At 49.1% G+C, this 15670-nt stretch overlaps 1 protein-coding gene across 2 annotated transcripts in view; it reads right to left on the minus strand.

Moving 5' to 3' along the window:
- LOC121916935 (nuclear receptor corepressor 1-like) overlaps positions 1–15472 on the minus strand; it is a 51276-nt gene extending 35804 nt beyond the window's left edge. For both annotated transcript variants that reach the window (XM_042442505.1, XM_042442506.1), the window contains exons 1-8: positions 15410–15472; positions 5782–5966; positions 4787–4923; positions 4273–4468; positions 3556–3738; positions 2853–2966; positions 1147–1203; positions 394–446 (exon numbers count right to left, since the gene is read on the minus strand). In XM_042442505.1, the coding sequence (XP_042298439.1) occupies positions 394–446; positions 1147–1203; positions 2853–2966; positions 3556–3738; positions 4273–4468; positions 4787–4923; positions 5782–5889 (848 nt within the window). In that variant the 5' untranslated portion in view covers positions 5890–5966; positions 15410–15472. The remainder of the gene's footprint in view (positions 1–393; positions 447–1146; positions 1204–2852; positions 2967–3555; positions 3739–4272; positions 4469–4786; positions 4924–5781; positions 5967–15409) is intronic.
- Positions 15473–15670: the final 198 nt, after the last annotated feature.

The raw sequence follows: 15670 nt of genomic DNA on the forward strand, positions 1-15670 counted from the left end.
AGACTGTAGGGGAGTACTTAGACTGTAAGGCAGTACTTAGACTGTAAGGCAGTACTTAGACTGTAAGGCAGTACTTAGACTGTAGGGGAGTACTTAGACTGTAAGGCAGTACTTAGACTGTAAGGCAGTACTTAGACTGTAGGGCAGTACTTAGACTGTAAGGCAGTACTTAGACTGTAGGGCAGTACTTAAGACTGTAAGGCAGTACTTAGACTGTAAGGCAGTACTTAGACTGTAGGGCAGTACTTAAGACTGTAAGGCAGTACTTAGACTGTAGGGCAGTACTTAGACTGTAGGGGAGTACTTAGACTGTAGGGCAATACTTAGACTGTAAGGCAGTACTTAAAAAGAGAGGGGTCTAATATCTGCATGCTCTGCTCCGACTAAACTTACGTTTTGATGTTTTCATGGTACACCTTGGTGTCTGAGGGCTGGTTGTAGAGCGGCTGCAAAAGGAAAAGATAGGCATCGATATCATCATCATCAATATTACAGTAAGACCTCCTTATCCATATGACCGCTATCCACTGGAAGTGTTTGTGAACCTCTCTTGATCCTCCGATGCAATTCTATCTATGCTTGGGCCAGAAACTGACAAGCCACTGTTGAGCATGCATGCGTCTTTTGAGGAATAGGAAAAGAAAGAGAGGAAAGGAAAGAGAGGAAAGTTGGGAGTGGATCGGTTCCCTCAGCCTCCGCAGGGCAAGAGGCGAGAAGTGGGGTCCGACCTCCCGGCCACGAAGCAAAACTATAGGGTTTGCTACTATCCCTCCTTTCAGGTATTCTAGAATGTCCTGAAACATACTCCTCAAGGAGAAGGGAGTGTGTATATATATATATATATATATATATATATATATATATATATACACTATATATTCACTTATCCCCATCCCCCTTTCCATTATTTCTGGAGAAGCGTGGACTTGGAAAACCTAGTCATTTGGGGGGAGTTAATTTCCAGGCTCTGGGTGAAACCAGGCTGAATGCCCCACAGCGGCCCATCCTAACACTCCAGAGTATTCCAGTTCTTGTGCGGTTTTGGAAGGGAGGTCCACAGCGCATTAAGGAGAGAAACACTTGTGATAAAGCTTGTGACATCTGCCTCGGTGTCTCACAACAAAAAGTCATGGGGAAAGTGCTCACCAGTTCCACTTTGGGCCCGAGGCCTTCGAAGATCTTATGAGCTTCTTCTGCTTTCTTCTGCAGAGGAGGAAAAAGAAGAAGGGGTCACTGGCTTATCCAGAGACTCAATGCACATATATAGCCTTATTGCCTTTCTTCCAATGAATGCCTTCAGTCGAACAAAGTAAATTAAAATTAAAATACGGGACATACAAAGCAACAAAAGCTCCAGCCATTAGAAGGGTATTGCTTTCAATTCCTTTGTAATAAGGGACTCTTTCATAAGGAAAGCAATGGACAACCTCCCAAGCATTTCCAAAAGGGCCATGTTGGCATGCTCTGCTCTAGACAGAGCCTGGCAAAGGAGCGAAGGGAAGATGTTTCCTATACCTGTGGGACCTAGTGGTTGTCTGGCAACCTCTGTATGGGCACAGAGGTTTGTCTGGTCTTCAAACAGCCCCAGGAACTGAACTTTAAGTCCTCGCACTCGGGCCAAAGTGTTTCTGGCCCCGAGAGGCACTGAACTTTCAGCTCCACCAAGTTCTCTGTGTTGACCTAGTCTTCCTCTCTGACTGGGCTCTTCTCCATGCGGGGAATTGCCCTCTGACCAAATTGGAGGGCACACTGCATGCCCACACAAACCCTGCGAGGGCAGCACCGGGGCCTGTGGCGCAGCCGCAATCCCGTTGTGTAAGGCAGGTGCATGACTCCAGTTAGGGAAGAGGGTTCCCATCATCCTACGCTCAAAAAACCAGGACTGTTTGCAGAGGAAAGGCCGAAAAAGAAGGGCAGGATTCAGGTCAGGAGCTACCAGCGGCATAGTGCTGGCACCAAGTGCTTGGAAGCTGGTGTGCCATCAGTCCTCCTCTTTTACACAGAGCTTTGGGCCTGGCTTTGTACTAGACAACACTGTTGTTTCATGGATGGCACATAGCTCTTCCATAGAAATGAGTTCTGCGTTGCTAGACCTAGCTTTCCAGTAACTTCCGCATACATATTTTTAAAGCGGGCACAGGTTTCTAGTCCACGGTTCTGTAACCACATATGATCAGAGGGTTATTTACCAAGCCTAATTTTGTGTCTACCAAGAACTCTGTCTCTCTCATACACAGGATTTGTGGCAAGACCATGATGTGAGGAGAGCCATGTCAGCTGCCTTTCGCTCACTGGAGAAATACCAGGGTATAGACGCAACTAATAGTCAAACAGAACCAACACAATATAGTGGCTTAAGCGTCGGACTAAGACTCTGGGAGACCAGGATTCAAATCCCTGCTCAGGCCTGGAAACCAAATGGGCAGCTTTGGGCAAGACTCTCGGAAGGCAAAGGCAAACCTCCTCTGAATAACAAATCTGGTTAAGAAAACCCTAGGAGAGGGGTGCTGTAAGCTGGAATCAACATTAAAACACACAACGACAAAAAATAGATAAACAATAAATCAATATATCTAAAGGGGGGGTATTCAATGTAATTAAGAAATGAGTAATAATGAAATGAAGACACTTCAGGGGTATTTTTAACCAGTCGGACCCTGTTCTGGAGGCAGGATAGGCCATGCTTGCACTTCCGATAGGTATGGAACCCCTCACACACCGAAGCTGGGGCCTGTACATCTTGCGGCAAAGCCTTACCCCCCAAAATCCAGTACCCCATTTCCAATAAACCAGCCAAGACCTGGAAAACACCCCAAACAAGCCAAGAGTTGTCAGAGAAACAAAGCCATTACCCGATTCTCGTCGTATATGATCTGGACGATGCTGCGATGCTTCTGCTCGACGGGAGGAGGGGAGACCGGCCGCTCTGGCTCCGGAGGTTTAGCGGCTTCTTCTTCGAGTTGTTGCTAAGGAGACAAGAGAAGGGGGTGTCGGAGGCAGCCAGCCGTACGCTATCGCTCTCCCTCTCTCTCTCTCTGGCACACTGGTAATGAGTCACCAGAGATAACAGCAGCAGCAGCATCTGGATCAACAGTTGGCTCCGAGGTGCAAAGCTAGGCCTCCACCGTCAGAAACCAAAAGGGGGCATTTTAGCCTTCAGATCAAAATGGGGTGGGAAGGAGGCAAAACCAAACCAACAGGGACAGTGATACCTTTCTGAGTGTGCTTCGTTGAAACCCGATTGAAAAACCTTTGCATCAAGGGAGCCCTCTATACCAGGAGGTTTAATCTGGATGCATGTGCCTGATTCACTCCAAGTCTTGCAGGGGTGGGAGGCTAGACCAAGGAAAGACATGCTCCCCAGACCCACAAAAATTCTACCGTACTTACTCTGTGTTGCTATGGGGGGTTTTAAAAATGGCTTGGGAAGGGTCATTTTGTGATTCCCACTGCTTTTAGCCATTGTGGCTGATGTGAAAACAGGGCAGGAATCTATATTTCTAATAACGCCCAACGCCAAGAGCATAGGGGTACGAGTGCTTGAGAGCAACCTACTTGCTTCTTCTTCAGCTTGAGGATCTGCTGTTCCACCTTGGCAATCTCCCGGTCGACCCGGTCCATGCTCTGAATCAACTCTTCCTTGGACAGCTTGGACGGAGAAGCATTCTGGTCATCTCCGCAGGACTGGCCTGACAGGGGCGATGGGGGCCCTTCATGCTTCCCTCCAAAGGCAGAGTCCTTGTGTTTAAAGAAAGAAAGTCCTGAATCAGCAAGACACCTGATAATGGTGGCTAGTTATTTACTTGTATATTTAAAAGGGATTTAAAAAGCATTTCCGTATGGTATAAAACAATACAGCACCCTCTTAAAAAGCTTCAGTACTAAAAGCCTTTACTTGCAGAGGGAAGGCCAATGAGGGGGCTATTCTACCCTCCCAAGAGAGGTATTTCCACAGCCACCAAAAAGTGTCCCCACCAACTGTACTTGTGAATGTAGCAAGAGTACAAGAAGCACCTGCCCTGAGTACTGCAAGGCCAAGGCAGGTTCATACAGGGAGATGCGGTCTGTCAGATAGCTAGGGATATGTCAGACTAGGATAGGAGGGCAGTTAATAAACTCTCACTCCATTGACAGTGATATCCTGCGTTCTGCCCAAATTCCCTGCCTGCCGACTCGCCAAAGAGAATTCATGATGGTCAGAGGTTCAAACCAAGTAGTCGCAGACTGTTTTGCAGAAGGGAAGAGCAACTCCTTGCCAAACATCAGCCCTACCTTCTTCATGTCCGAGGATCGCAATCCCTCCTGCAGCTGATGGGCCAGCGGCAGAACAGAGGCGGCGCTGACTCGCTGGTAATGGGAGTCCGAAAGCTGGTCGAGGCGCGGCCGCTTGGAGTCCAGCGGGTCATGGTCGGCTTGCGACGGACCCGGGTGGAACTGAGCCTCATAGCCGGACCTCCTCTCCTGAGGCCTGAGAGAAAGGGAGGACGAGGCAGAGAAAACAAGAACGTCAACCAAAAATGCTCAGCGACAAACCACTCTGCAAGGACTTATCTGACACAGCTAAGATATATTACTGAATACTGAAGTCAGGATTGTCCACACCGCCCTGTTTCCGATGTCGGTGTATGGTTGTGAAAGCTGCCCACTTCGAATTATGGGCAGAGGGAGAGGGGATCATTCGTGATAATACTATGTAAGTGCTAATAAAAATATAAAGACAAAACAAGGCACATGCAACCGGAGACAGCTCTTTTCAGGAAACGCAAACGCGTCCGACTGCGCCTACCTGTCGGAGCCAGGATGAAATTCGGACAAGAGGGAGGGCCGCCGCCGGAGCTGCTGCTGTTGCTGCTGCTGCTGGAGAAGCTGGGTGGCCTGGCTGACTTCCAAGTGAGAAGTGCGGAAATCGGGAACGGCAAACTCCTGCAACAAGCAAGGGGAGATTTGTGGTGCACATGTGGGGGTCCTTTTATTAAAACTTGAAAGAGTGGGGGAAGAAGAAGAGGAGACCGACAACTTGGATGGCTATTCCACTTTGGCTTTGCTCAACTTACACTGCAATCCCCCTCAGACATTTTGGAATGCAACTCCTATCACTCGGGAACATGCTTATCAGGAGTTATTATAAGAGTTGTCCCTTATAGGACTGGATGGTGTCCTTTATAATGAACAAGATTCAGGGTACTAAAGTAGTCCAAAAATTCATTTTTTCCAAACTTTGCTTGAACTTTTTCCAAACTTTCCTCTACTAACTCTCCAGGTTTTTCAAGTGGGAGGGCATATCTATATGATGCCCCGCAACGCAATCGTCTAGCTACCTATAGTTTGGTTTTCTTTGTCCCACAGAGGTTAGCAGGAACCAGCTTTTATCTGTACAAGATTGAGGGTTGGGGTGCCAACCAACTCGCTGGTCAAATATTGACAAGCAGCGAGCCAGGACTCCAACACAGTCAAATATTGTCAACGTTTTCCAAGAAGCCAGGGTCACCTCCTGGGTACAGCTAAAAGCTGGCATTGAAAATAAAATAATAACCACTGTTCTATAGGATAGTTTGGGTCACATTTGTTCAGGAGCCCAATTCTCTCCTTGGCTGCGAGGGGATGTGGAACCTCAGCCGCTAAAGGGCTGGAAGGCTTCTCTGCTATCTACCGACGCACATTTCTCTGGCATCGTTTAACATCAATACATCTAATGCTATATCAGTAGTGTATGTCAGTGTCTGGCATTGAACGAACCCTTGGGGATATACAGGAGCCTAGGACTGTAGCCAGGCCGCTCACCTGTTGATGTCGGCCGCTGGAGAAGGTGTACTGGACCGAGTGGGTCGGGTAGCGGCTCTGCTCTGTGCTGAACGCTCCTTGGTTGGGAGGGTAGCCGGAACTTGACATTTTCGGGAGAGGAGGAAGGGGTCTTCACAGAGCTGCGAGATCAAGACTGGGGAGCGACGGGGCTTCTGGGAAACTGCCTGAAAGAAGAACGGAGACACAGAGGTGAGATGAATGCACTGGGAAGACTGCTTTGCCACAACATAGCTACAATGCTGCTTGGTCAGGAGGGTACTTTTGCATGCGTTGGAATCATGGTACATTGCTTATAAGCCCTCGTTTAATGTGATGGTCCTCAATTGTATTTAAAATTTTACTATCAGGTACTAATTTTTACGAATGCGCTTACACCAACCAGAGACAGTGGGAACAATGGTCCCACGCTGTGCTCTTAAGCTTTGAAGAGGCGACTGCGATGCCCAGCAGGCCTGGTCCAGACCCAACGCAGGCCAGATGCCCTTCCCAGACGTTCCCTGCCAAAGGGTGCCCTGGAGTTTCGGCAGAGCGGGCGTCATAAAAGGTTGGGAAACCTCTGTACTCACAATGGCACCCCCAGGCTCTCCTGGCTCCTGGCCTGGCTTGCCAGCGGGGGCCTCGACGCACAAGAGACTGGCCACCCACGTTTGTGAGAAAGAGCATGCGAGGGTGCCAGCGAGTCAGGACATGCTCCTCACCCCACCTCTGATCTCTGACACATACATACATACACACATACACACCCACACCCATGTAAAGTGGCTCAAGGAAACCAACCTTCGTATAATGTCTAATTTCTTCTTGTCTAATTTTGCAGATCCGAAATTAGCCGTCCACCAGACTCCATGTATCTCGGGACACTCTTCTGCAGTTATGGACACCTTAGAGCGCTGGCTCCCAAACTTTGGCCTTCCAGGTGTTTTGGACTTCGGTTCCCAGAAGCCCTAGCCAACTGTCAGGAATGCTGGGAGATGGAGTCCGAAACACACACACACACACACACACACACACACACACGACAAAGGTTTGGGAACCACTGCTTCAGAGGCATCAGCGTTTGCATTTACAGAGGTTACTTTGGCAGGAACCCAGTGCTAAATGTATTTTGCCAAAGGGAGAGGGCTTCAAAATCACCAGTTCATGGAAAAGGTAGAAACACGTGAATGCAACACGGCTTGGAAAAAGAGATTCTTCTCCCTCACATCAGCAATAGTCGGAGCCATTAGATTCGGAACATGGCAACGAAGCAGAGCATGAGAGGACTCCATGAACCAAATCAGCTTCTTTCCCTGGAGGAGCTTACTACGTAAAATGCATAAAAGAACGTAGAAAGCCACAATACTATGGTGGTCTACAGTTGGAGAAAAGGCAGGATGATAAAAAAATAAAGGGGTCCCCTAAGGCCATCCTGTTCAACCAGGTAACCCAGTGCTTCCTCAATGGGATCAAGGTATTTCGTCAGTGTACAACTCCTATAAGCCTTAGCCCTCAATGGGATCAAGACCCCTCTTGATCCCATTGTGGGCTAAGGCTTATAGGGGTTGTACCCCGATGAAATATCCAAAAGGGTAGAGTTGCCCATCTCTGGCAAAAACTCTAGGACCCACTGGAATCAGAGAATTGAGGTTTCTTACCTTAACCCAAGCTTCCAGAGGGCTGATTTTCACAAACCAACCAGGAAAACAGGGGTATGGACACCCTAAAATGTTGGTTCAAAGGCCTCAAGAGAACTAGTAACCCAGCCCCTGCCTCTTCCCCATGGCATGTCAGCAGCCTCTGATCTCCATTCCCATGACGGCCTTATGCTTTATGCTCGCCCAGCGCCACTTCATGTCTTGCACAATGCGACTCCGCAGACAAGGAGGGCAGCCAAAAGAAACCAGTCCCGGGTGTGTGTCGACAGGCCCTGTGCCATCTCAGAACCGGCCGACAAGCCCCGCATCCAAAGCCGGAAAGCCACCAAAAGCAAAAGCAAGTAGTCCCCCAAAAAAGGGGAAAGCACTCATGTACATCGCCTTGAGCTCATGGGACAAAAGAAAACCAGGATACTATAAAGGAATAAAATGTTAGAAACCAAGCTCCTAGATGTCATGGGTGCAAGAGTAAGATGCCTAAAAGGATCAAAGGTTGGAGAGATGGAGTGGAGGAAGGGCAACCCAAAGCTCCCAGAGGGACGGAGCAACTAGGAATTACCTTGTTTTAATGGTCGTGGCACTCAACCTCCTCCCCATAAAACCAGTCTAGCCTCCTGTAATTGTGGGAGCTCCAATTAACACTAACCAGGCAAATGGGAGAGGAAATCCCAAATGGAGATGAGGCAAAGCCATAGGGCTTCCAGATGCAAAGGTGAACAGTTCAAGGGCCACCAATTCTGCAAGTTGGCTTAGAGCAGTGCTTCTCAATTATTTTCTGTCATGCCCCCTTAGGAAGAAGAAAACATTTTGCGCCCCCCGCGCGACTGTAAATAGTATCATTTGTCTATAAAATTGTTATAAGTACACCTCTGCATAACAGAGCCTCGCGCCCCCCCTGGGGGGCCCGCCCCACTATTTGAGAAAGGCTGGCTTAGAGGGAATCCCAGACTCCTGGTTGCCCATGGGTTAAAACACAAACATTATCACTGCATCTAGAGCTTGTGGCTTTCCAGATACGGCTGGACTGCAACTCCCATTGTCCCTATGGCTTTGCCAAGTAGGACCACTGGGCATTTCAGTCCACCAACATAGGAAGAATGACACAAGGAGTCCACCAACAGAAAGGAATTGCTAGAAGCATCCCAGAAATTAAGAATGCCACTTTTTTGGATGTTGCATACCCTGCCTCTTACCCTTGGAGTTATGATTACTTTGGCTACACAATCCATGGATGATCAAGTCCCATGATATGCAATGGCATAGGGAAGGAGGATTGTACTACTATTAGCTGCTCCCCATTCCTGCCAAGCTGGCAGAAGCTATGCCTGGGACCGATTTTGTGCCAGGGGCAATTCAGCCATCCTAGAACAATTCTGCCCTGCCTAAGAAACCAAAGTCCGACTGGGTAGAGGAAACCAACCCTTGCTTGAGGCTTGGCTGGTTCCTCTCCTCGATCATCCCCACCTGGGATAGTGGGGTAGACGCCTGCCATCTAAGCAGAGAGGATGCCCTGCGCCCCATCTGGGCGGCCTGGTAATCCTGCATTTCAAAAATAGCATTGCTTACGTTAGAGAGAGAGAGAGAGAGAGAGAGGGAGAGAGAGCAGGTTACGACTAAAGTGGGAAGCCCCCTCCTCAAAAGCATCCAAACTCGGATGCCAGTGGCAGCTGTTGGTGACCATCAGCCATGCGGTTCTCTTTCAGACAGAGAGGAAAGGCTACAAACAGGCCTCCCGTCGAGGATGAAGCCGTTGCAGTGTGGGCACTGGGCTGGGGTTTAGGGGACCTGGGTTCAAATCCCCCAGCCCCAACTCCGCCTTGGTGGCTATGGGCCAGCCACACATTTCCTGACTCTCGGCCTGATCTGGTCGCGAGGTTAAAAGAGAGGTCTATGAGTTAGAGAGAAAGAGAGAGGACAAGAGAAAGAGAAGTGCCAGTCGAGTCTCCCTGATCTGAAATGCTTGGGACCAGACGTATTTGGGACTCTTTTAGGGTAGTTTGGAATATCTGTACACGCACAGCAAGGAGACATTTCGGAGACGCGACCCAAGTCTAAACATGAAATTCATTTATGTTTCATATGCACCTTATACACGTAACACGAAGCCAGTTTTATGCACAATGTCTTCAGTAACAATTCTGCGCATCAAATAACGTTGGTGTGCAAGGAACCATCAGAAAGCAAAGGCTTTCTCAGATACAGAGGGATGTACCTGGATGGCAGTTCCACAATCTGGGCTAGTCTTTGCTCTGCAAGTACCCACTTCTACCCAAATGGACATTATTTAAAAAGGAGATAAAGAGAATCATGTGCGTTGAACAAACCTTCTTTCAAACAGAGCTCTGAACACTGTTTTCCTTTTGATCAGGCGGGCTACACTGAAAACACGTACATCCGAAGAGGGCTTCTTATATACGAAAAGGCTTGCTGGCGTTCTCACCGCCGTTCCCGAGATCAAAATAATACGGTGACCCCTTTTGCTCCGGCAACGAAGCGCTGTTTCGCTCCTTCCCAGAGGACCAGGAATGCCACAGACTGGTGTCACTTCAGGATAACTTACAAACAAGAACACGCTTCTTCCAGCCCGAGGCGCAGCTGGACTCAAGAGGGGGAACTGGGAGAAAGAGTAAGGCACACGCATCGGTGGTTTTGCCGGCTGCTTGTTTTCAACACAGGGCCAATGGCGGGAGAAGGGAAGAGCTGGTTCGGCGCAATCGGCCGTGAATCACAGACTGGAAGCTCCTGGTTTAGACACAGCACCAAAGCGATGCGCCTGCAGAAGGATCTCAAGCAAGTCGTGGAGGAAAAGCCGAGTCGGGAAAACGTGTAGGAGCTTTCCAAGTGTCGCAGCGCAGGTTTTGCGTCCTAAGAGGGCTTCAGTTGAGGCGGTTGTGGGTTGCCCCTGGCAGAAGGAGATGCGAGTTGGCATTGAAAGTGGCGCTTGCGGAGAGACCTTGCCTTCCTTAACTCGGTCTTCAGCTTCAGGCATGGTGAACAATTGCCCGGCGTTGAACCCGATTCAACTTCCATCCCAGTCTGCTTTTGTACATAGGAGTGGACAGAGAGTGCCTCTTTTGCTTTTTTGGCTTCAGGCACCAAGGAGGCTTGAGTCATCCCTTCCTGAGGCCTGTGATTTTGCAATGAAGGAACCATGTCTTGCTTCATTCGCACCCGGTAAAGGACACTAAGCAAGACTTCATACTGGAAGTCAGTCCTCTTTTGTTGGGTGGTGTTTATTCCCCAGTCGGGGCCTTAAGGATCCCAGGCCAAACGCCCCAAACATCTGGAGACGTCGACTGGAGTTTAATGCACCAGTGTTGATATTTTCTTATGGTATGGAAAGCAAAGAGCTGCGCTTCTCCTTCCTTCCTTTCCTTTCTTTTTTTAAGGTGTGTGCACAATAATTTGCACATGACCTGTCATGTCCTACCCTCAAGACTTGACCTCAAAACACTAGATACCTGTGTGCTCTTGGGTGGAAAAACTGGATTGTACCGTCTCCGATAAGGAATGTGGGATTCCGTTTTTTAACCAGCAAGGCACACACGCTTCAACACATTCGGGTTATTGCTTTCAGGTTCGTTTCAATCTGGAGGACAGAGGAAGATGTGTTCCTGGGTTTTACGTAACAGAAAGCTTGGTACCAGAGGCAGAAACAGCATGGAACCAATAGGGATAAATGGATAGCAGTTGTGGACAGCAGATTACAGGGTTCATGTACCAATGATCAGCAACATGGATCCCCAAAACCTCAAATCTGTCTACAGAGGGGTCTTTCTCCTCATAAGCTATGCAACGTTTTAACTCGGGGTGTATACCAGCCAGAATGGGTCCAACTTGTTGTACACTCACCGACTGGCAGCATCTCTCCATAGCGCCTTTTCCCCTTGAACCCTGGACTTTCTACATGCAAAAGAAGTGTGGCTCTTCCTCAAATAGAAAACTGTTCCGTGGCAGGAGAAGCGGTTTGTCCATCCATGCTTCGTAGCATCTGCGCTGGCCAGCTCTCCGCCAGAGAGGTGTCTCTTCCATCATCCACTAGTGCCGCCTGGTGACCCATTTTCTACCAGTGGTTGGCTCTGCCACCTTCTGTACATGAAGTGGAGGCTTCATGGCCAAGCCTTGGTCTCTCCTGGAGCCAGTGAGATTCAAAGCGGCTCTTTCCCGGTTCACAGCAGAGTCCCCCCCCCCGGATATTCACAAAGTTGATCAATCTGTGTGCAAATCATGCGCTCGGGCATTTAGAAGATGGGCATGATAATCTAACATAATCTAATGCATCCAAGGGAGGGACGGAGTTGAAAGGGAATGACGGCGGTGGCCAAAGCAGGGTGCAGGACTGCTTTGGGTGGCGCTTCTGACCTTCAGAGGGAATTACGCACGGAAGAACACACACACAAGTCTATGCGACGTCAATGAAGCAAAAAGACACACAGAGAGAGAAAAAGCTGGACTCTTCAGCGCAGGAGGAATCCTGTGACGTCACCCGAGAGCAGCTTTAGGATAAAACCCGCTTTCGTCCAATAGTGGCACCAGCAAAGGGGCCTGGACTGCTAAGCGAAGTGCCAAAAGAATCCGCTGAGCATTGTGAGCCATGCGCCAGCAACCAAATGGAAGCTTTATTGGGGTGTTACTCATATTTAAAGGGGGCAGGAGCAGAGATAAAGCTCCCTTGGCAATCCAGAGATGCAAAGGAGAGATGTACTCCAAACCACTGCCAGCGTCTAGACAGAGGTTGTACGCCGACAGAAAAGCAGCAATGGACGCTTGGGGCTTCCCCCCATTGCCCCCTCCTGCCTTTCACAGTCCAAATCTCACACATCAAAACCACACTGGGATGGAAAGTCGAGGGTGCAAACCTGCCAGCGCTACCCCAACCTGGCCCTCTCCAGATGCTTGGGGGAGAATGGGAACTGTAGTATGAACTAACAACAAGGTGCTCTGGCACCCCAAGTTGTAGCCTAGCCCTTTCCTGAGAGCCCATTACTACTTGATTTGGGCATTTTATATCAGGGGCACCATTTTGCGACGCCACTGTATTTAATGCAACCTGAGCATTCGCGGATGTTGGCATCCACGGGGGGTTCCTGGAACCGAACCCCGGCGGATAAGAAGGACCCACCGTACAGTTAAATATCCACAACGTACCAAGCTGAACACGCGATGAAACCAGCAATTAAAGCTAAATCCAATTTAAAAACGCGGCCATTAATACGAAAACAGCCGACAGATGTCGCAGGGCGTTGCGCAAGGGCCCTTTCCTCTGAAGCAATCGGTCTGCCTAAACAAAATGTCTTCACGTTTCTAGAGAGCCTGGGAGCAGTCACCAAAAAGGCCCTTTCCCCCTTTTCCCGGGGGAGAAAATAATACCTCACACACACATACATACAGCACACAAAGGATCTCAAGACACAACAGGTTTGTGTGGGAGAATGAGAGATATACTCCGGTGTATTAGTGCTAGACAACGCTGGCTACGCAAAAAGAGAAACCGAAGAATCCGCTCGCGACGAAGGGTCTTCCCCGAAATGCGTCGGCGGGACAAAGCCGACTTGGGTCCCTATACTAGGAGGAAGGCAGGATATAAATAAACATAATAATAATAACAATAACAGCCTTTTTGATGGCTTTGTGACATTTTGTTCCACAAAAACACCGGAGTACATCTCTCATTTCCCATGGTTTTCTCTCCTTCAGCTCCCTCTTCTTATATAGGAATAGCCTGGGCCAAGGTGGCACACAACAGTGTGTACACACCGCAACCCCATGGGTCTCCTAGGGTCTGCGCCCAAATAATTTGGGCCAGTGGTACGTTCCTTGAGGGAGAATCATAGAATCATAGAGTTAGAAGAGACCCCAAGAAGTGCCCTGATCCAGTCTGACCCCATTCTTCTTCCATGCAGGAACTCTCCATCAAAGCCTCCCCATTTTGACAGATGGCCATCCAGCCTCTGCTTAAAGACCTCCAAGGAAGGAGACTCCGAGGAAGGAGTGTGTTCCTCTGTCGAACAGCCCTTACTCTCAGGAGGTTCCTCCTAATGTTGAGCTGGGATCTCTTTTCCTGGAGCTTGCATCCGTTGCTCCATTGGGTCCTATTCTCTGGAGCAGCAGAAAACAAGCTTCCTCCCTCCTCAATATGGCATCCCTTCAAGTATTTAAACAGGGCTATCATATCACCTCTTAACCTTCTCTTCTCCAGGCTAAACATCCCCAGTTCCCTAAGTCCTTCCTCATAGGGCTTCATGGTTTCCAGACCCTTCACCATTTTGGTCCCCCTCCTTTGGACACATGGCTCCAGTTTCCCAATGTCCTTTTTGAATTGTGGTGCCCAGAACTGGACACAATATTATTCCTGACCAATGCAGAATAGAGTGGCACTATGACTTCCCTCCATCTAGACACCATACTTCTATTGATGCAGCCTAGATTCGCATTGGCCTTGTTAGCTGATGGGAACTGCAGTCCAAGCTTGTCTCCTCTGGGTTGCAAACCTCATAATCCAATGGGGGATGAGAGCTGTAAGGCAAGACATCCTGGAAGGCTATCGCCTTTAATGCATGCACCAAAAGGCAACGGAAAAGCAATATTGCGCAGCTCAGCCCCATACGTTCAGTCCTGGGATAGGGTTCCCCTTCTCAGCCCCATAACTAACTCTAATTAATAACAATAATAATAATAATTGTAAGCCACTCTGAGAGCCTTTGTATTGAGGCACACCTCTGGAAAAAGACTGGGCGGAGCCCTATAAGTAAACATAACAACAACAACAACCATCACACATATGACAGGGCTCCTCAATCTGTTCTCCTTACCCTCCGCTTTCCTATCATCCCCAGGCACCATGCATGGGATTTGTAGTCAGACAGGAAAGGGAATGCAAGAGGAAACCATAGCAATAATAATCATTAATGCCAATAATGACCATCACTCCTCTGTCAGTTCTCCCTATAACCCACCTTCTTCCCATCATCCCCAGACACCATGCCCTGGGTGGAAGTGATGGGATTTGTAGTCAAGACGCGCCTCAGGAAAGGGAGTTCAGGGGGAACCGTATAAATAGATATCATTATACGACAAGACTCCTCTGTCAATTCTTCCTAGCCTCCACTTTCCCATCATCCCCAGACTCCACGCAGTGGATCGAGGATGATGGGATCTGTAGTCAGACACACCTCAGGAAAAAAGAATTGTAATTATAACAAACCTAATCGTAACCATAACACTAGTGACAAGGCTCCTCTGTCGGTTCTCCCTACGCCCCACTTTCCCATCATCTCCAGACACTGGGGATGATGGGATCTGTAGTCAGACACACCTCAGGAAAAAGGAGTTGGGGGGAATCCATATAAATAAATATAATCATAACAAACATAATCATAACCATCACACTTGGGACAAGGCTCCTCTGTCGGTTCTCCCCACTTTCCCATCATCCCCAAACACTGGAGGATGATGGGGTTTGTAGTCAGACACGCCTCAGGAAAAGGGAGAGGAGAGGGAAACCCTATAAATATAACAATAGATAAACAACAACATCCATCACACTTATGTCAGTTGTCCCTACGCTCCACTTTCCCATCATCTCCAAACACTGGGGGGTGATGGGATTTGTAGTCAGGCAACCTCAGGAAAGAGAATGGGGAGGAAACCCTAACAACAACAACAACAATAAATAACAACAAAGTCATGTCAAATCTCCTCTGTCAGTTGTCCCTACATTCCACTTTCCCATCATCCCCAGACACTGGGGGGTGATGGGATATGTAGTCCAAATGGGAAAAGGGGGCGGGGCAAAGAGAGAGGGCGGGGCTCTCAACCTGGCAAAGGTCGGTTCCTGAAGTAAGTGCCTTCAGGGTCGGGTCCCTGGAGCTCCCTTCCCCCCGAAAGGCCTGCGAGGCGGGTCTCCCTTCCTTCCCTTCCCGGTTCCCGGTCCTTGAGCCGGGGAAGGGCGATCGAAGTCCGCCGGGGCTCACCTGCTGCTCCTCCTGGGCCTCAGAGGGAGCCGCCGCACCTCCGCCTCCTCCGCTCGCGCCGCCATCTTGGCTCTCCTCCTCTCTTCCTTGGCTCTCCTTCCTCCGAGGAGGCTCCGCCCACTTTTCCCCCCTCACGGCGCTGCGTCCTGGCAGATACATACACTACAATAATACGCTTTAAAAATATAACCATTGGGTTGATTGCTTCCCATCGCCCCAACACTAAGTATTGAAGGCTTCTATTCCCATGGAAAAATAAAT

This window comes from Sceloporus undulatus, chromosome 11 (assembly GCF_019175285.1).
Source record: "Sceloporus undulatus isolate JIND9_A2432 ecotype Alabama chromosome 11, SceUnd_v1.1, whole genome shotgun sequence".
Classification (NCBI taxonomy): domain Eukaryota; kingdom Metazoa; phylum Chordata; class Lepidosauria; order Squamata; family Phrynosomatidae; genus Sceloporus; species Sceloporus undulatus.